Raw genomic sequence first — 21,312 nt, forward strand, 5'->3', positions numbered from 1 at the left:
CAATCTCCTGGATCTGAGAGAGCTCCAGGTTCTTCATGAAGTCATTGTCTAAAATGGCCTCCTTGATCAGTTCTTTGGACCTGTGAACAGAAAATGATGTTAGAGTTGAAATAATGACAGCAGAAAAGATCATTTGATTATCTGGTTGAGCATTTGACTTCCCTGTCTTTTCCAAGGTGATTGAAAGATGGATGAACGCAAATAAAAGAGACTTCCTCCTAGGCATTATATATATATTTTTAGTTTAAGTTTGGCCTTTTTAGCCGTTATTAGGACAGGACAGTAGAGAGTGACAGGAAATGAGTGGGTGGAGAGAGGGGTTGGAAAATGACTTTTGGTCAGACTCTCCATACGCACTGAGATTATGTGAGGGATTGGGGTGCCGACACTACCGTTGGCAACAATGCTCCCACCTCCAAGGGATGACTTCGACTGCAGGTCAAATGCCAGAGCTACAGAAAAATAGCATCATACCAACACGCTCAGTCAGAAATGTTCTGAAACTCCACTGAACAACACATTTACATCCCATTAAGTCAGAAGCACCCTGCAGCACGCTACTGTAATCGGTTCAATAATCATCTGTGTTTCCCTTTCATTACCTTAGAGGGCTGATGATTTGACAAAGAGGCCCTTCCACACTTCCACACATTATGACACATCATAACAAGAAACCAAGTGGTGCCGGCCTTTGCTTCGTGACGGTTTGAGATGGAACATCTGTTCCGCGTCGGCCGGAGTCAGTTACGCAAGTACCAGCCACCCAAAAGGGGGCCCTAGGGGATTCTGGGAGATAATACAGATATGGCGTGTTAGCGATACGCCACAAGCGGCACTCGCACAGTAATATCGTATGCTAATGTCCTCCGGTGAGATCCGATCTCTGAACTGTATGACTGTTTCAGCTAATGAAAATAAAACTCTGGCTACGTGTTGCGAGTTGTTTCATTTGTGTTCATAATCCGGTTTGCCCCTTTTGTTACCCACAGCAGTCATTGTCTACTCCTCAAGACCCTGAGTCCTTGAATTATAGCTAAACGTTTATCTTGTTGGGGTCTAGAAGGGAAAAATCACCAGTTGCAAAACACTGGTGTGATTAGGCACAAACAAATGATGGCTGAGCAGGTTGCTAGGATACCTCAAAATATGCTTAACCTGAAGGTTTCTTCGCAACTAAAAGTTGAAAACAAATTCTCTCTACCACCCCCTCTCCTTTTGAAGAGATCTTCAAACCATCATTAAAACACTATTCTATACATAAAACTAATTACAAGTTAACTTTTTTTGTATTCCCCATTTAGGCCTTAAAGCTAAATGATACATACAGTCTTAAGAGTTTTAAAGCTGAACTGGTACTGGAGTCTCCCTATCATTCCAATGCAGCCTTGGGTCATTTTGGCAGGCACAACTGTCTGTTTCAGGCACGACTGGCCGTCGCCGTGAGAATTTGTGGACTTTTCTCTGCCCAGCAGAAGCCTCTTACTCTGTGCCACCTCACGTAGTGGCAATCCCAGTGATGTATGATCAAGGAGATGGAGGGATGAAGGGATTATAAAGACCTGGAGAGAGATATGCACTCCCATTCATTTCATTTTGTTGCTTTTCTATTCTATTTGCTATGCTATTTGTTACGTGGTACTCAACGGTCACATGACTCGTAACCACAGTAACAAGAGCCCTATGCTGATTGGCCACTCTTGTGCAAGACTTAAAACTGGCACCAAAACAGCTAATGCTAGCTGGCTGAAGCTGGGTCTCTAAAGCCTGACCCCTAGGGGGAACACATTAGCCAAAGCATTTTATAACTCAAAGATGCAAAAAGATGAGTAACTAATAGCAAGCATATTGAGAGGCTGAGGAATCATTTAATGAAGTAAAGTCAAATGACTCCAATCTCAACAACCACACTGCATGTACAAGTTATAGCAGCAGTTATCATAAAGGAGTGTGTTATCAATGTAAAATTGAGTTGTCATGGAAGTCTCAACTTTTGTGTTGAATTAAGAAAAATGGGGATGCAGTTTCACAAAAGCTGTCACGTCCCTCTGGCAATGTGGTAAATGTATGTTACAGGCAAAATTATAATTACACATACACACACACACACCAAACATACACACATAGACACTCACAGACACACACACACAGTTCCACAGGAGCCAAATAAGTAATGTGGAGTCTTGTCAGCGGATATAATCTCACTTAAGAGACATGGGACCTGAGCCAAGGCAAAGCCTGACTGTTCTGCTGTAAGAGTCTTTTGACAAATTATACAGCAATTATAAATGATAAATCATGAACAAAACCGTACACACACATAATTTATAATCATATTTATAGTTAAACATAAATAACTACACCTTCATATTAATAGGCCTTAACATGCATCATAACTGGAACAATATGAAACATGTATCGTTAAAGGTACCTCCATAACCTGGCCAAAGTGGTGACTGGAACATGCCCCAGAAAATGCCTTCTGGTTTAACAGTCTGTGCTGGTCTTCAGACCAACACTGCTCTTAGCTCACAGGTCAAGAAATAGGTATAGGGAACAGTCTAATGGCCAAAGCTGACTGGCTACTAACTAACTGAAACTAACTCTTCATGTGTGATTAAAATACAAGACATGAGAAGGAAATATTATACTTCGGAGTAGGAGTGTGTGCGTGTGCATGCGTGCGTGCGTGTGTGTGTGTGTGTGCGCGTGTGTGTATGTGTGTGTGTCTGTGAAAGGCAGGGAATTGACAGTGTACTGTACATGTAGATGTGATGCAGATGCGGTTGTCATGGTTATTTGGGTGTAGTGGTGACATTTGGGTGTGAGAGCTGAGAATCTGCCATGATCTTCACACATCTGAAATGAGCCCACCAGACAGAAACAAAACAGCAAGCAGGCCTGCCTTCATCCACATTCACCTCTGTGACAGAAACATGTCACACTGTGTGGAAATCCAGGCCACATAAGGCCACTCAAGAAGGCCACATAAGAAGGCTACTCAAGATGGCCACGTAAGAAGGCCACAAGTAAGCTGTTTCTGGTGACATTTTACTTTAATGATGCATTAGCTGATAGTCAACAAACTCTCAGCCAAAGGTGCAAAATATCTAACATGCCTCTTACTCTTAACAATATCTCTAACTACCTGTCAACTCATGCTGACCCTGATGTGACCCTAACCCCCTAATCCAATTTATATTCTTCACTTTCAGCAGACTGTCAGAAGAAAGCCCATTAAAACTAACTTGGGCTGGATTTTTCCACAACTAACTCTGCTGCACTGGTTTTTGGTCTTCTCTGCGAGTATGGACTCCACATCTCCCTAATAGTGTTTTGCTCCGATGGTATCCGACGCAGCATCTTTCTTCCACACATACTTTAATAAGCAATTAAACCATACGCCAAAAGCATAACAAATCTATTTCAAATTCCTTGTGCTACTGGTTAGGGACTTCCAACCACGGCAAAACCACTCACTGTCAGATGCATGTACTCATACCCAGCACACCTACCTACATATTACAGTGCAGTGGTAAGCATCACTGCTTTGCAAGCTGTTGCTCTGGGTTCAATTCCCAATAACTGCAGGTTGTCTGAATATGGCTTTGGATAAAACAGTATGCTGACCTGACCTTTATTGTAACCACACATTGTGCACTACAATCATTAAACCGATACTTAACAACAACAACAACAACAACAAAGAAAACTTTGTGACCATTTCACTGGGGTTGTCAAGTGGACACCTTCCTTTCCACATCACCTCCAGACGGCTCAACAGTGATGCCTGCTGTCCAAGACCCACCCCCCTCCATTCTCACGATGGTTTTAGGACACATGTCATTACTAGAGACAACAACAAGTACATCTCAGGATACAGCCAAGCATTACTGAAAGGCTTCCCAACAACTCAATGCCACTCCACCTGCATCTTTCGGCTACTGTATAGACTAACCCGGTAAAGTACCGGGAGTAGACAAGTCGCCATTACTGTGGTGGCATCTCGTGATAATATGCACAGGTGTTAATGCAAGACTTCTTTACTTTTAACTTTTGTTTTTCTATGTAAAGTAACATTGCAGAGGAAATCAGGAATTATCTGTGCAGTACTCATTATCAACTGCTCAAACAGTAGTGGCAAAATGCAAGTCTGGGAAAAACCTGAATGCAGAATACACAAACCTATTGTTCGTGAAGACTGCGCCTGTGTAAGACCACACTGTTTACATAGATTCCCTGGGTGTGGAGAGCACCAAGATGTCTGCCAATAGTGGATAAAGAAATATGAATAGAAAGAAAGGACTTGTTCCCCATAACAACAACAATGTAAGTTTTAGTTAACAGTAGACTAGTCTCTTTTCATCTCCTAATGGTTAGCATGCGGCTGCCTAGCTAAGCTAGCTAATGTTCGTAGACTAAGACGTGCTCTGGCGGCTTTGGAGGCTGCAGTTGTCACACAGAATAAATTGACTAAATCAAATAACTGTGGCGTTATTTTTAAATATAATGTTAGTTGCTCTAACTAGGGCAACCTAATGACCATAAAATATGGAGTGTACAATAATCGGCCAATCCATCAGCAGCTCAAGTAATTTTGCCTCTACAAAAAATGTATTGATTCATTATTTTACAAATGTAACTGGACTAGGTATGGCCTCTTCAGCTATACGCCTCTGGGAATGCCAAAATCCAGAAGATCTTGCAAAGTGTCAGAGTATGCCAGCATGCCAACCTCCAGAACATCTTACGCCAACAAGCTTCTTCATGTAATACAGGTTAATTCACATGTACCCAGGTAGTCTGTGAGTGCCTCAGCCATAACCACTGGCTTGCTTTTCCAGCAGCCTCGGACAACTCCTTTAAACTCATTTGAGTGATCATAACTGGCTCCAACAATGAATTTAATGTGGTTAGCATTCATAGCTATATATATCTATATCTAAATGGTTTAAAGGCACAATATGCAACAATTATGCTTCAGGGTTAGGGTTAGGATAAGCAGTTTAACCTTAAAATAACAGCTTAAAAAAAATTGGGGCGCTACAATGACTTTTAATATGGAGAATTGCGTCCGTGCCAATGGCATAGCAGGGTCGATAGGCATATAACTGCCTTCTGTAGTTTTGCCTGCCGATGCCCGCCGACCTGACTTTGATTACCTTCTGTCGATCTAGTAAGTAGCTTATTTGCCGTCTTGCTTAGTCTTGTGTTGCACATGATTGGTGTTTGACTGTGTAAGGACAGTCGTTGAGTAATTAGTTTGTCATAATGTCAAAGTCAGCACATTTCAAGAGATTTCGTTAGTTTTAGCTGCTAGCATACCTTTAGCGAATAGCTATTAATCCTTAATGCACCTTTAAGGCAGTTACTATCGGATGAGACTGCTATAAATGTAGGATATGACCTTGTACTTGTAAAATAAAACTGTGTTACCGATATTTGACAAGCTTCAACTGAAATAACAGTTAGAAGTTAGTATTCTTTTTAAGGCTAATACTAAGACTTATTTGGATAAAACTTAACGTCCTGATGTTTGAATTTGTAGGCCTTGATGCTTAATTTATTACTGTAGTAGGCCTCTGTTTTGTAGCTAGTCATTTTCAACTCAAATGTAGGGAGAGGAAGACTGACACCTGTGACTGCTGTATTCTTTTTTTAGTTCTCGAATTTGAATATTGACACATATGAGAACAGGTTCTGTGACGTTTTTGATGTTTGACACAATATGACATACAAATAGTTAGATAGAACAAAGATCAAAAGAGAGATGAGCACATATGAATTTGCAAGAAGAAAACAAACACCCCAAACCACTGCGATCACACCACAGTCCCGGATCTCACGCCAGGCAGGCCCCACACACGGCCACAGAAACCATGAAAATGTTTTATGGGCTGTCACTTTCCTTCATCGACTTCTTCCTGGAGGGACCGCCCAGCGAAGCGGCTTAAAAGAAAAACACACCACGATGCTCTGCAAGTATCATGCCCTCTTGTTTTGCATGCCAAATCTACTGCATAACCTTAGACTCATTTATCAGCACACCTCGGGAGAATTCACTCGCTCCTGCCCTCCTCCATTCTCCAAATTTAGTGACCATGAGCTCGCATCATCAAGGAAGCCCAATTTCAATCGCCATGGTTACATCAGGGAGCAGCCGGGCAGCTAGCATATTGCTAGATAGAATTTTCAAGTTGTGGGGGAATTTCCCCACTGGGTTGAAAGAGCCAATCATCCACAAAACAAGGTAATGACAGGCAATAAGGTCTGAAGTGTGTGTATGTGTGTTGGGGGGGCTTGAAGTGTAATTTATTGGAATCCTTCCTCGACTCCGGATGATTGAAAAATAATAACGTGGGACTTGACAGCCCAATTTTGGTGCCATGTACAACACTCCTCTTTTGGATCTGACAGCATTGGGGGGGAAAAGATCTGTGTAAACAAGAAGGAAATCATTAAACCTCAAACAACTTACTTTTTAACCGTAACCATTTAGTATCTTTTTTTAGAACAGACAAGCCGAAAAAGGAAAATTATGCAGAGTTGGGGGGGGGTTAAAGAAAGGTAAAATTAGGTTAGGTAAAAAAATGCATATGCGTTGTGTTGGCCAGATATCTACTAGCTATCTACCAGCTAGAGCCACACAGTCCTCTCTATATCACTAATATCACTTTGAATATCAGATAATATCACTTTGTGCCTCAATGAGTCACTGTGGCAAAAACAGCAAGGAAAAGCACTGGGCAGGCAGGGGCATAAGCCCACACTGTCATGAATTGTGTTATTAATCGATACAATCCATTTTCAGAGGCTCAAGTAATGACAGTCTAAGTTTTTGTTAATTTATGGAGAAATGGAACGCTCAGATTTTTCCAAATGGAATCAAATATGGTGGACCAACTCCGTGGACGCGGTTTTGGTATGTAAACGTAATTTGTTCAGTATTTTACAGAGAAATAGACACTGCAAGACCTAAGCATTCAGTTATTGTAACAAAAAAATACATCTGAGGTGATTTGTGAGCCAACTATCTAACATTAGCACGTTAGCAAGCTAACTACTCACAAAGCAGAGCCATATAGAACTTGCTTGTTTCTGTAATCTAGTAACCACGAGCTAGGAACACCCAGCGAACACCCTCATTCCTGTGTCTCTCATGAGACCATAGGGTAATGGTTAGACTATCAGCTAGCTCAAAAGGGTGAGTGCTTAAATTAAGACCTCCAGCGGTCTGTTTGCCTCGTCAAATTGAACTAAACATATAAATATAAATCGAGGTTGGAGAATACACTAATGGCGGCCTATATATCTTTCAATCATATTAATCCGCTTGGGGTGTGTAGTATGAAATCATTAAGCTCCTTTGACGAGAGCTACCCAGGTTTACATATTGACCTCCTACCTATTAACTTGCATATCACTTCCATATTCTAAAATATAATTTCAATCTGCAGGGATAACTCATTACCTCTCGGTGGTAGGTTAAGGATGTTGGGGCTGGGGTGGGGTGCACTGTCTGGTTGAGTTTGTGTGTGTGAGTGTGTGTGTGTGTGTCTGTGTGTGTCTGTGTGTGTGAGGGCATGCAGACGGATTAATGAAAGCCTTTGATAGCGGAAGCATCATTAGCACATCCCAGCAGGTTTTGCAGAGGAATACTGATGTGACGTCCTGCTTGGGGAAACACTTCAGCTACTACAGCCTTTTCCTCCATGCGCTCTCCATCTTCTTCTCTTGCTCCATTTCTTCCCCCACCACCACACTACCCCCCCCCCCCCCCCCCCCCCTTCTAATGTGCTCTCTTTTGTTTGAGAAGATTTATCTTGCTCTTGGCTCGGGCTGTTAAACGAGGATTACCATAAAAGGAAAAATATGCTCCCTTTGTAAAGGCAGCAAGGAAGCATTCCGCTCAACTTTACATGGGGCCTGGGCAAGACGGGCAAAGAATATACTCCCCCCCCCCCCCCCCCCCTCCCAACACAAACACAGACTTCCAGAAAACAGTGGTTCCACTGGACCCACACTTGAATAGTTTTCATTACTCTTACAATCTGGTGGATGAGTGTGGAGACCAGTGCAGAGGGAGAGAGAGAGAGAAATGGAGCGATGCTTCATACACTTATCCCATTAGTTGGTGTGCCAGGCACTGCTGAGAACGTCTCGAGTCTCAAGGCCACAGAAGCGAAAGAGCAAAGAAGCAGAAGACTGAAAAGAGAGTGGGAGGAGGAGAGGAAAAAAGGGGAGATGCAGATGTCAGAAATAGTCGGGGCCCCAAAAAGAGGCCCTGAAAAACTTTTCTCTACTCCCTAGGGGTCCCCGAATACTGAGGCAGAACCCCTGAGACCTCGCTCGACATCGCTGATATGTGGGCGTGCATTCCAACCCATATTTTTTTTATTTTTTTTATGTTTGAAGGAAAACTTCTGGACTCATAGTAATAGGGCTGAATTATGCATGGTTTTGATTAATTTGAGTTGTTATGTAACTTCTCTATAACTAGCAGAGTGAGGAAAGGTGTGAAGGATTCTGAAAGACATTTGACAACTCTCTGTGCTTCCATTGTGAAATGATAACTGTGTTATACTTCATGTGAAAAACAGGAGGCGGTGAATAAGAAACAGATGATGAACTTAGACATTCTTCCTGCTTCAAGACTCCAACAAAAGAATTAAATAACTCAGCAACCACAAAAAAACACTATAGAAAACTCTGAATTTCAATGAAAGACTTGAATTCGACTTGAAGTTTTGAATTTGCTCTTCGCTAGACAGCAGTTGTTTCAATGTTATATTTGAGATTGCATTCAGTCAAGACCAAAGGAACATGGATTGTCTAGCCGAACTGTTCCATACAACAAAGCAACAACACATACAACATGGCGTTTTCCTCTGATCCTGTTCTTTGCCATTCAGACTGAATACTATTCAGTAAATGTAATTTAATAATGTCTACACTGACAGAGTGGACAGTTGACTGCCTTATCCCACCTCGGTACAGCACACTAACTACACTTAATTGTCTTTCTCCCAGCTTTAAACTACAGCTGCAGTGCCAACAAGTGAACTTTTGCTGTGTTACTGTGACCCCCCTTTTCATATCTGCCACTTACGAAACCACACACAGGTAGTAATTGTCAGCTAAAATTGAACGACTGCTTAGCAAAATGTGCAGCATTGAAGAACAGTCCTCAACTGGAACCTATACCAATTGCCCACATACTGCTGTAAAAATGCTGTTTGATGATGACTCTAATTTCAAAGTCCAATAATAATGTCACTTCCTTGAATGTACAGGGATGACAAATCGATGAATGTTCCTACTATATTACTAGTCTCTTTTATAATGTAAATTCGTACACATCTTAACACTTAATCAAATAACCAAATGTATATGTAAAACAACTACAATAAAAATGCCTCAATTCAGCCTTTTTTGTTATCTGTATACACATGAAATATGGTCAAAGCAACAAGTAACAGCACTCCAGCTGGACTACACAGAGTCCAAATATGTCTACATGATGTCAGCTCCTGGTTCTCACACTACACTCATAGTGTCATAACGCTACCACAACCAGTCACATTAATCAGACTCAGTGGGTATGCTGACAGTCTAGGCTATAAATGATGGATTTCAGTTAATTATAACTTTCAATTCAATTTTTACTTTTCAGCTTTCAAAGTTGTCATCATGAGAGATGCCTGACAAATAATTCGGATAGTTTCCTAAGCAACCATCAATCAAATCACTCGGGTATAGTGTACACAATTTTCTATCTGAAAAGAAGTGGGCAAGCCTGCATCAAATCCCTTTTTGTGTGTAAAACGGCTTACCGGTATATAAGGCGGAAGCTGTGACTAGGAATTTAATTTGAGAGGCTGTGTTTCAGTAGCACATGAGTGAATAAGACTAGAGACCTTGGGTAGGTCAGACACCTACTGAGGGCTCTTCGGGTAGAAGGGAAGGGTGACGTGACTAAGCTCTTGGATGTCAAAGGCGGTGGGTTCGGCGGATATGGCTTGTCTCTTCGTCCGTTGCTGCTCCTGCAGAACACTCTGCTTGTGGACCTGTTGAGTAGCCGGGCGGATGACGGAGCGGTACTTATCCAGTTCGTTCTGCAGCTTTTGAATCAATTCGTCTTTTTGGTCTAGTTCTAGCTCCAACTCGTCAATGAGCGCATCTCGCTGCCTCAACTCCTCAATTTTCTCCTGCAGTGCGTACTGGAGATCGCGTAAAGTCCCCATAGCTCCTTCGGATTTCGCAGGCGCCAGCAAAGTTATTTCAGAATCCTCACACAGTGGCATAAAATCACCGGAGAGCGTTTGTTGTCCAAAAATGAACTGCGATGGCAAAATGCCTTCGCTTGTGGAAGCTTCTTAACGATTGGCAATGGTTTGACAAGCAAACTAGAGCTCTTTACAGTGTCGTTCCAAAAAATGCTCAGTGCCTTTCCACCATTTAGAAAAAAATGGGTAGACAGAAGTTTCACGAAACATTCATCGTCTCAAACACGTCAGTCGCCACTGGCTGGAGACGCGAGTGTCACGCAGGATGCCGAAGCTCAGAACACCGGCTCTAAGCTTACAGCAAGTTCCAAGCTCCGCTCAATTGTGTGCGCAGCCAATAAGACTGCGCGAACACACCTAACAGGGAAGCCAGGACAGAATCGAAGGAACGCGTGCACCTTTTATGAGAGACAGCTCTATGAGTTGAGAAATATGGAAAGAAAAACACGGATGGATTGAGAGAAAAATATAAGGTGCCCCAATCACTTCAGGGTGTCAACAAGTGATTAAAATGTACAGTTTGCTAGTATTTTATATCACTGTATACATTGACATGTTGTTGGAAATTATGATAGCTGGAAGGATGGAGGAAGAAGAGGAAGACCAGGCAATAATTAATATCATTGTTAATAAGGAGGAGGCTGGAAGGGAGAATGTCAAGGAATTATAATCCTGAACCAAAACTGAAAGTTCACATATTAAGGGTACATGTTTTACACTGTGTTTTCACAGTGTAAAACAGCAATATTGTGATGTCCTCAATCTTTTTTTTTTTTTTATGTTTTATGTAGAGCAATTTAGTTTCTTCCTAATCCTAATCTCACAAGAGTGATTCTGTGTACCTACTTAGTCTCATGTGAATGTGCACTCAACAGACATATTCCCCTCACTTTTACTTTAGTTATATGTCCACACACACACACACACACACACACACACACACACACACACACACACACTTGAAATTAGTCTATGACCTCTATGAGTCTATGACCTTCTCAGTTTCCTGTAGCAATACTACACCCAAAGTAATGAGTAGCCTGAAGAAGGTAAAAGGCTCCCTCTTGTGATGATAGTTATACATTGCAAATTCCCCGAACTCCGCACCTGTTGAGTCGCCCGAACCGCGTCAATCTGTTTCCATCCAATTATTTTCTTGTATAAACGATTTGGTGAGTTGTTACATGTCTATCTAAGCAATATATTTCACATTTTAGGTCAGCTAAGACTAGCCTGTGTTTAGCCATTGGTTTTGTTTCAGGTCCTTTCATCAACTGCGGCGTGCTCCCTTCACCTTTCTAAATATGTTTAGGAGCACGACCCAATTAGGGCGACATGGACATCCTCGGGGAAGGGCCCTTGCAAGATACCAGACCAAGCGATCAAAGTGAATGCAACCGTGAGAGGTGACATGCAAATGTACCCGAGCACCGGTGTTGTACCCGATTCAGCACCCCCGTCAGAATATGCACCCCCTTGACGCACCACTCGCTTGCCTAAACAAACGCAGGGGAAAATACTATACTACGATTTCATTATTTGTGAAAGAGATCGAAGAGAAGAACACAAGTGATTACAGTCTTTAGAACTGTTCTAAAGAGTACAAACAACCGATGTTTTTCTATGCAACCCTTGACGCACCACTCGCTTGATCGGAAAGGAAAGCAGTTCGCCTAAATAAACGCATGGAAAAATACTATACTACGATTTCATTATTTGTGAAAGAGATGGAAGAGAAGAACACAAGTGATTACAGTCTTTAGAACTGTTCTAAGAGTACAAACAACCGATGTTTTTCTTTCAAAAACCTCGGATAATAGCGAACGCAAAAGAACACCTTTTTGTTCTGTGGAAATATATAGCCTACCCAAGCCATGACTACAAAATGAATTAATGTAATTTTGAATTAGCAAGTTGAATGTATTTGACACGGTGTTTCACAAGACTAAATAACGAAATGCAGTTTAGGATCTAACAGGAAGTGCAAATAAGCAGAAAGTGCAGAATATGTGCATATGAATGGCAGTGGTATATACTGGGATAGTATAAGATACAGTATGAAACTGTACTCTGCTTACTCATACTAGTCCCATGTCTGTACTCTGAAAAGCATTTGATGATCGGATCAACAGAATTCTTTTAAAGGGGGGGGGGTGCATATCACGACAGGCCAATTTCATACCATGCAGAATAAGCACCCCCTGTTCAATTCTGCTAGGAAGGTGGCACATGCATGAAACTCACTCTGCCTACTCATACTAGTCCCATGTCTGTACTCTGAAAAGCATTTGATGTTGGGGTCAACAGAATTATTTTAAAGGGGGGGGGGGGGTGCATATCACGACAGGCCTATTTTCACACCGGTCAGAATAAGCACCCCCCTTAAAATAATTCTGTTGACTCCAACATCAAATGCTTTTCAGAGTACAGCCAAGGGACTAGTATGAGTAAGCAGAGTGAGTTTCATGCATGTGACACCTTCCTAGTAGAATTGAACAGGGGGTGCTTATTCTGACTGGTGTGAAAATAGGCCTGTCGTGATATGCACCCCCTCCTTTAAAATAATTCTGTTGATCCGATCATCAAATGCTTTTCAGAGTACATACATGGGACTAGTATGAGTAAGCACAGTGAGTTTCATGCATGTGACACCTTCCTAGTAGAATTGAACAGGGGGGTGCTTATTCTGACTGGTGTGAAAATAGGCCTGTCGTGATATGCACCCCCCCTTTAAAATAATTCTGTTGATCCGATCATCAAATGCTTTTCAGAGTACAGACATGGGACTAGTATGAGTAAGCACAGTGAGTTTCATGCATGTGACACCTTCCTAGTAGAATTGAAGAGGGGGGTGCTTATTCTGACTGGTGTGAAAATAGGCCTGTCGTGATATGCACCCCCCCTTTAAAAGAATTCTGTTGATCCGATCATCAAATGCTTTTCAGAGTACAGACATGGGACTAGTATGAGTAAGCACAGTGAGTTTCATGCATGTGACACCTTCCTAGTAGAATTGAACAGGGGGGTGCTTATTCTGACTGGTGTGAAAATAGGGCTGTCGTGATATGCACCCCCCCCCTTTAAAAGAATTCTGTTGACCCCAACATCAAATGCTTTTCAGAGTACAGACATGGGACTAGTATGAGTAAGCAGAGTGAGTTTCATGCATGTGACACCTTCCTAGTAGAATTGAACAGGGGGGTGCTTATTCTGACTGGTGTGAAAATAGGGCTGTCGTGATATGCACCCCCCCCTTTAAAAGAATTCTGTTGACCCCAACATCAAATGCTTTTCAGAGTACAGACATGGGACTAGTATGAGTAAGCAGAGTGAGTTTCATGCATGTGACACCTTCCTAGTAGAATTGAACAGGGGGGTGCTTATTCTGACTGGTGTGATAATAGGCCTGTCGTGATATGCACCCCCCCCTTTAAAAGAATTCTGTTGACCCCAACATCAAATGCTTTTCAGAGTACAGACATGGGACTAGTATGAGTAAGCAGAGTGAGTTTCATGCATGTGACACCTTCCTAGTAGAATTGAACAGGGGGGTGCTTATTCTGACTGGTGTGAAAATAGGGCTGTCGTGATATGCACCCCCCCCTTTAAAAGAATTCTGTTGACCCCAACATCAAATGCTTTTCAGAGTACAGACATGGGACTAGTATGAGTAAGCAGAGTGAGTTTCATGCATGTGACACCTTCCTAGTAGAATTGAACAGGGGGGTGCTTATTCTGACTGGTGTGATAATAGGCCTGTCGTGATATGCACCCCCCCCTTTAAAAGAATTCTGTTGACCCCAACATCAAATGCTTTTCAGAGTACAGACATGGGACTAGTATGAGTAAGCAGAGTGAGTTTCATGCATGTGACACCTTCCTAGTAGAATTGAACAGGGGGTGCTTATTCTGCATGGTATGAAATTGGCCTGTCGTGATATGCTCGCTCCCCCCCCCCCTTAAAATAATTCTGTTGATCCGATAATCAAATGCTTTTCAGAGTACAGACATGGGACTAGTATGAGTAAGCAGAGTACTGTATCATACTGTATCTTATACTATCTCATTATGTATATACCACTGCCATTCATATGCACATATTCTGCACTTTCTGCTTATTTGCACTTCCTGTTAGATACTAAACTGCATTTCGTTATTTACTCTTGTGAAACACCGTGTCAAATTCATTCAACTTGCTCATTCATAATTACATTAATTCATTTTGTAGTCATGGCTGGGGTAGGCTATATATTTCCACAGAACAAAAGGTGTTCTTTTGCGTTCGCTATTATCCGAGGCTTTTGGAAGAAAAACATCGGTTGTTTGTACTCTTTAGAACAGTTCTAAAGACTGTAATCACTTGTGTTCTTCTCTTCCATCTCTTTCACAAATAATGAAATCGTAGTATAGTATTTTTCCATGCGTTTATTTAGGCGAACTGCTTTCCTTTCCGATCAAGCGAGTGGTGCGTCAAGGGGTGCATAGAAAAACATCGGTTGTTTGTACTCTTTAGAACAGTTCTAAAGACTGTAATCACTTGTGTTCTTCTCTTCCATCTCTTTCACAAATAATGAAATCGTAGTATAGTATTTTCCCCTGCGTTTGTTTAGGCAAGCGAGTGGTGCGTCAAGGGGGTGCATATTCTGACGGGGGTGCTGAATCGGGTACAACACCGGTGTTGTACCCGATTCAGCACCCCCGTCAGAATATGCACCCCCTTGACGCACCACTCGCAGTTCGCCTAAACAAACGCAGGGAAAAATACTATACTACGATTTCATTATTTGTGAAAGAGATGGAAGAGAAGAACACAAGTGATTACAGTCTTTAGAACTGTTCTAAAGAGTACAAACAACCGATGTTTTTCTATGCACCCCCTTGACGCACCACTCGCTTGATCGGAAAGGAAAGCAGTTCGCCTAAATAAACGCATGGAAAAATACTATAGCCTACTACGATTTCATTATTTGTGAAAGAGATGGAAGAGAAGAACACAAGTGATTACAGTCTTTAGAACTGTTCTAAAGAGTACAAACAACCGATGTTTTTCTTCCAAAAGCCTCGGATAATAGCGAACGCAAAAGAACACCTTTTTGTTCTGTGGAAATATATAGCCTACCCCAGCCATGACTACAAAATGAATTAATGTAATTTTGAATGAGCAAGTTGAATGAATTTGACACGGTGTTTCACAAGACTAAATAACGAAATGCAGTTTAGTATCTAACAGGAAGTGCAAATAAGCAGAAAGTGCAGAATATGTGCATATGAATGGCAGTGGTATATACATAATGAGATAGTATAAGATACAGTATGATACAGTACTCTGTTTACTCATACTAGTCCCATGTCTGTACTCTGAAAAGCATTTGATGATCGGATCAACAGAATTCTTTTAAAGGGGGGGGGGTGCATATCACGACAGGCCTATTTTCACACCAGTCAGAATAAGCACCCCCCTGTTCAATTCTACTAGGAAGGTGTCACATGCATGAAACTCACTGTGCTTACTCATACTAGTCCCATGTCTGTACTCTGAAAAGCATTTGATGATTGGATCAACAGAATTCTTTTAAAGGGGGGGGTGCATATCACGACAGGCCTATTTTCACACCAGTCAGAATAAGCACCCCCCTCTTCAATTCTACTAGGAAGGTGTCACATGCATGAAACTCACTGTGCTTACTCATACTAGTCCCATGTCTGTACTCTGAAAAGCATTTGATGATCGGATCAACAGAATTCTTTTAAAGGGGGGGTGCATATCACGACAGGCCTATTTTCACACCAGTCAGAATAAGCACCCCCCTGTTCAATTCTACTAGGAAGGTGTCACATGCATGAAACTCACTGTGCTTACTCATACTAGTCCCATGTATGTACTCTGAAAAGCATTTGATGATCGGATCAACAGAATTATTTTAAAGGAGGGGGTGCATATCACGACAGGCCTATTTTCACACCAGTCAGAATAAGCACCCCCTGTTCAATTCTACTAGGAAGGTGTCACATGCATGAAACTCACTGTGCTTACTCATACTAGTCCCATGTATGTACTCTGAAAAGCATTTGATGATCGGATCAACAGAATTATTTTAAAGGAGGGGGTGCATATCACGACAGGCCTATTTTCACACCAGTCAGAATAAGCACCCCCTGTTCAATTCTACTAGGAAGGTGTCACATGCATGAAACTCACTGTGCTTACTCATACTAGTCCCATGTATGTACTCTGAAAAACATTTGATGATCGGATCAACAGAATTATTTTAAAGGAGGGGGTGCATATCACGACAGGCCTATTTTCACACCAGTCAGAATAAGCACCCCCTGTTCAATTCTACTAGGAAGGTGTCACATGCATGAAACTCACTCTGCTTACTCATACTAGTCCCTTGGCTGTACTCTGAAAAGCATTTGATGTTGGAGTCAACAGAATTATTTTAAGGGGGGTGCTTATTCTGACCGGTGTGAAAATAGGCCTGTCGTGATATGCACCCCCCCCCTTTAAAAGAATTCTGTTGACCCCAACATCAAATGCTTTTCAGAGTACAGACATGGGACTAGTATGAGTAGGCAGAGTGAGTTTCATGCATGTGCCACCTTCCTAGCAGAATTGAACAGGGGGTGCTTATTCTGCATGGTATGAAATTGGCCTGTCGTGATATGCACACCCCCCCCCTTTAAAAGAATTCTGTTGATCCGATCATCAAATGCTTTTCAGAGTACAGACATGGGACTAGTATGAGTAAGCAGAGTACAGTATCATACTGTATCTTATACTATCCTAGTATATACCACTGCCATTCATATGCACATATTCTGCACTTTCTGCTTATTTGCACTTCCTGTTAGATCCTACACTGCATTTCGTTATTTAGTCTTGTGAAACACCGTGTCAAATACATTCAACTTGCTAATTAAAAATTACATTAATTCATTTTGAAGTCATGGCTTGGGTAGGCTATATATTTCCACAGAACAAAAAGGTGTTCTTTTGCGTTCGCTATTATCCGAGGTTTTTGAAAGAAAAACATCGGTTGTTTGTACTCTTAGAACAGTTCTAAAGACTGTAATCACTTGTGTTCTTCTCTTCCATCTCTTTCACAAATAATGAAATCGTAGTATAGTATTTTTCCATGCGTTTATTTAGGCGAACTGCTTTCCTTTCCGATCAAGCGAGTGGTGCGTCAAGGGTTGCATAGAAAAACATCGGTTGTTTGTACTCTTTAGAACAGTTCTAAAGACTGTAATCACTTGTGTTCTTCTCTTCGATCTCTTTCACAAATAATGAAATCGTAGTATAGTATTTTCCCCTGCGTTTGTTTAGGCAAGCGAGTGGTGCGTCAAGGGGGTGCATATTCTGACGGGGGTGCTGAATCGGGTACAACACCGGGTCCCCAATGGCAGGCGCACATATGCACGAAACAGAGACCGTTTTTTGTGTCCGTCAAGATTACGCACTTTTCAATGCTCAAGTGCTTTTCAAGGAGCTTGTTGATTACACTGGGGAGTTTTAATTTAGAAACACGGCAAGGGGGCGTACTCGCTGGGGCCTTCCAATTCAAAAGCGCCTGCTTATTCAGTTCAGCCCATCATTATGGAGACAAAACATCCCGCCGTTCATGGCGCACCAAGTGTTATTGATATGAAAAAAGGGGGAGTGCGTAAGCAGAGGTACAGGTGTAACACAGGCTGCAGTCGTATTTCAATCATATCGAAAAAAGAAATCGATAAGTGACAATGCTGCGTACGCCTTTGTGAGAGTAAGGTGTTCATACTTGCAGGTCATGGGGTGCAATCGTCTCTTTCACTTACTGCGCATTCATAGTGTAAATGCCTTGAAAAAACGTAGACAGCAACGTTTTGAATGTCCCCAACGAAAACTGAAAACACCATCACCTTAAATTGATTTCTTAAAATAGTTTTAATTTATAGCAACTGTCATGTAGTCTGTCCAAACCTAAAAAAAATGTATCCTCTGTGCGTTCTTTTGCTGACACCTAGTGGTAAAAAAGGGCACAGTTCAATAATGGATATAACTCGGCCAATGGGCCAATACTATTAAATATAAGCAGTGCAAAAGTCACCTACTATGAACCAAGGAGGACATGCGAATGGTTACTTCTGAGTAATTTAGTTATAAAAACATTAGGGCACCAGTCCTGAATTAATCTTTTCGAGTTAAATTAAAGATCTACACACACTTTGAGGAATAGTTATGATAGCACAGAAAATAACTGTAGGACTGTAAAACTGACTACCAGGCTCTGATATGATCAGGAATGGGAGAACATTCACACATAAATCAACCTTAGTGGGGGAATCTCATTTGCGCCCTTATAAATAGAAATGAAGAACGGCCCTTTGAAATTATACCCTAAATATGGAAGCGGCTATTGCATAAATAATTCATCAAATGGGCATTAAGAATTGATCAAGGTAAGGACGTGGGAACCGGGATTACAGTGTCACAGAGCGAGGATGAACCAGTGATTGATTACGTACAGCCATGTATAAAAAAACGTCAGTTAGTGTATAAAACGTGTATCTGTGGACACATCTGTAGTTAGTAGGCAGGCTAAGGTGTGGTTTTGTAAACGAGTGCCCAAACAATCCAAATGTAACTGTAGGGCGAGGCCTGCAGGTTTTGTTTGTTACATCTCACCATCCTTAACAATTTAAATGTTTCATGAGCCAAGTCTGTGATGACAACATTTTAAACATACTGAGCACCTCATGTCAACACAACACAACACATAAACAGACACAACCACCCCCCCCCCCCCCCCCCCCCCCCCCCCCACACACACACACACACACACACACACACACACACACACACACACACATGCATTTTAGCTTCTCAATGCGCCTGTGAATATTGAGTTCATAATACACGATGCCCTCTTTGCAAGGTTCAATGACCAATCTCTATGGGAACACCAAGTGAAGCAGTTTAGATATTTAACTAGTTCTTAGAAGGGACAGTGCATTTCGCATTGCAGACAACTTTTTAAACCAAAGCTGGTCCGCTCCAATATATCCAGAAGATGTTAAGGAGGCGCTTTTAAACCAACGAGCACATTTTGCCGGGCGTTTTCTAATAAAGTATTAAATGTCTAAAGATACGCGGTGGATACCTTGTGTGTCATCTATAAAAGCCGATAATGTCATGCGCTTCCTCCAGGCAATACCCCGGAGAGCAGAACGATAGACACGATCAATTCAAAACACTGGAGCCAAGCCCATTCCCGCTGTCTTTCCCTTTCTTCGCCGTTATGAATGAGAGCGCAGATCGATCAATAAAAACAGTACGCTAAGCAGCTTCCATTCTCTACATTTTAGTTTGTTGTTAAATAATTCACGAAAGTATAGTTCTGCATAGGAGCCTGCCTTTCACATAACGCACACAATCAGTTCAAAAGATCGCCATCTCTGTCAGTATTAATAGTTCACGAGTGACAAAGAAGTGAACTGCTACCTGTCAGACTTGGCATGTTTCCCAAATGCTTGACTCGTGAGGTCCTGGAAAGATCTGAACGGTTGCGGTTCTGCAGAGATGCCTGGGGCTCGCCTGGTGCGGGGTCCAATTATTTGAGCGCTGGGCAAGACGGATTGGTATTTGTGCAGTTTTATCTTCAGTTCGTGGATCTCTTCCTCCTTTTCAGCAAGACGTTGCTCCATATCCTTAATCCTCTCCTCCTTCATGAGCAGAATTTTTGTAAAGTCTTCCTCTAAATCACTCATGCTGACGAGAGGGAACAAAACTTTGTCTATAATGTTGTTGACAATATGAGCCCGGCGAAATCCACACTAAACTCAGAGACTCTGGATATACCCTAGTGCTCCCAGACGCACATGAACACGGACTGTCGCCAATGATTTCAATCTGACCGACGGCCTGCTAAGTGCTTGTCCACGGACCCTCCTGCAGGCTAATGGCTGTATTGCGTTGAGAAACCAATTAGAGCTGCCCTTTCCCTCCTGGAAGAGACCAGGGTCACTATGTAGCCAAGCGGAACGGGTGCGGGTGAGCTCCGAGAAGTCAGCCGCGCTGAGTTGTGAGCGTGGTCCGATGAAGGGGGGAGGACCATTCACATAATTTGTTCCCTGTTAACCCTAGGCTTCAATCCTAAAATAGCAAACATTATCATTTGATATTATTGATGACGTAAATGTATGCAAGCCGTAGCCTATGAGTGCAGAGACAATATTGTGATGTGGTACCCTATGTGATCAAGCTCATCCCTAACTATTCCTCAGCAATGGCATGGAATGACACGCTGGAACTAGCTGTTTCTCTTGTGGTTCAAACTGAAAATCCTCTCAAATCATGTAACAGTAATCGGAATCATGAAGTTGACACGATTTCGAAGTTGATTACGATATCTTAAATACATATTCCTCCGTTGCATAAACGACAGGGTTGAATCAGTTGTTTATCACTGGCTGTTTGTCAGCGGTAAACCTTTACTGTGACCTATTATCTCTATAAAATGGGTATATACAAGCTATGTTGACGGACTTTTGGAGAACACCCCATAAATACACCTCAAGTCTGAAATCATGACACTTAGTAGACCATGTTACCTACTGATAAGTGTTAGTAGTAGCCACATACTGTGCCACGTTTACCGCTTAATCTGTGGCGCGCGCACCGGGTGTCTGATTTTGGCGGTCACCTTGAACCTCCCTGTTTTCTCAGCTGGAAACAAACCTGCTGCGATTCACAAAAACCTGAGCATCGCCAGTTGTCATCGTATCAGGATGAATGTATGCCATTGGTGTCTTCCCCTAGGGAGGAGCTCGGGTTTCAGGCCGGGAACCGGCAGACGTTAGTCACCCTTTCCTGTAAGGCATACAGATTCTCTCATTGAAACCGGAGAGGGTCCCTAAGTGAGGACAGGATGTTGCAAAATCAATATTGTTTACCTCATACGCCTAGTCATCAGTGAGGGAGAGGAAGCATTAAGTGCCCTCCCTCGCTCTCCCTCTCCGTTGAGAGCAAAGGAGAGTATGAGGTTCA

The 21,312-nt window shown here is 42.2% G+C and overlaps 1 protein-coding gene across 3 annotated transcripts in view; it reads right to left on the reverse strand.

Moving 5' to 3' along the window:
* prkg1 (protein kinase cGMP-dependent 1) overlaps positions 1 to 20,033 on the reverse strand; it is a gene marked incomplete at its 5' end in the record, with an annotated part of 141,921 nt that extends 121,888 nt beyond the window's left edge. The window contains 2 exons of one of the 3 annotated variants that reach the window (XM_080835161.1): positions 1 to 80; positions 19,768 to 20,033. The exon at positions 1 to 80 is cut by the window's left edge and continues 87 nt beyond it. In XM_080835161.1, coding sequence (XP_080691287.1) covers positions 1 to 80; positions 19,768 to 20,033 — 346 coding nt within the window. Of the gene's footprint in view, positions 81 to 9,936; positions 10,257 to 19,767 lie in introns of those variants that run through there. The other 2 variants (XM_080835159.1, XM_080835160.1) reach the window with 2 other exon arrangements.
* Between the last annotated feature and the right edge of the window lie 1,279 nt (positions 20,034 to 21,312).

The sequence above is a fragment of the Sprattus sprattus genome (assembly GCF_963457725.1).
Source record: "Sprattus sprattus genome assembly, chromosome: 3".
In the NCBI taxonomy this organism is placed as follows: domain Eukaryota; kingdom Metazoa; phylum Chordata; class Actinopteri; order Clupeiformes; family Clupeidae; genus Sprattus; species Sprattus sprattus.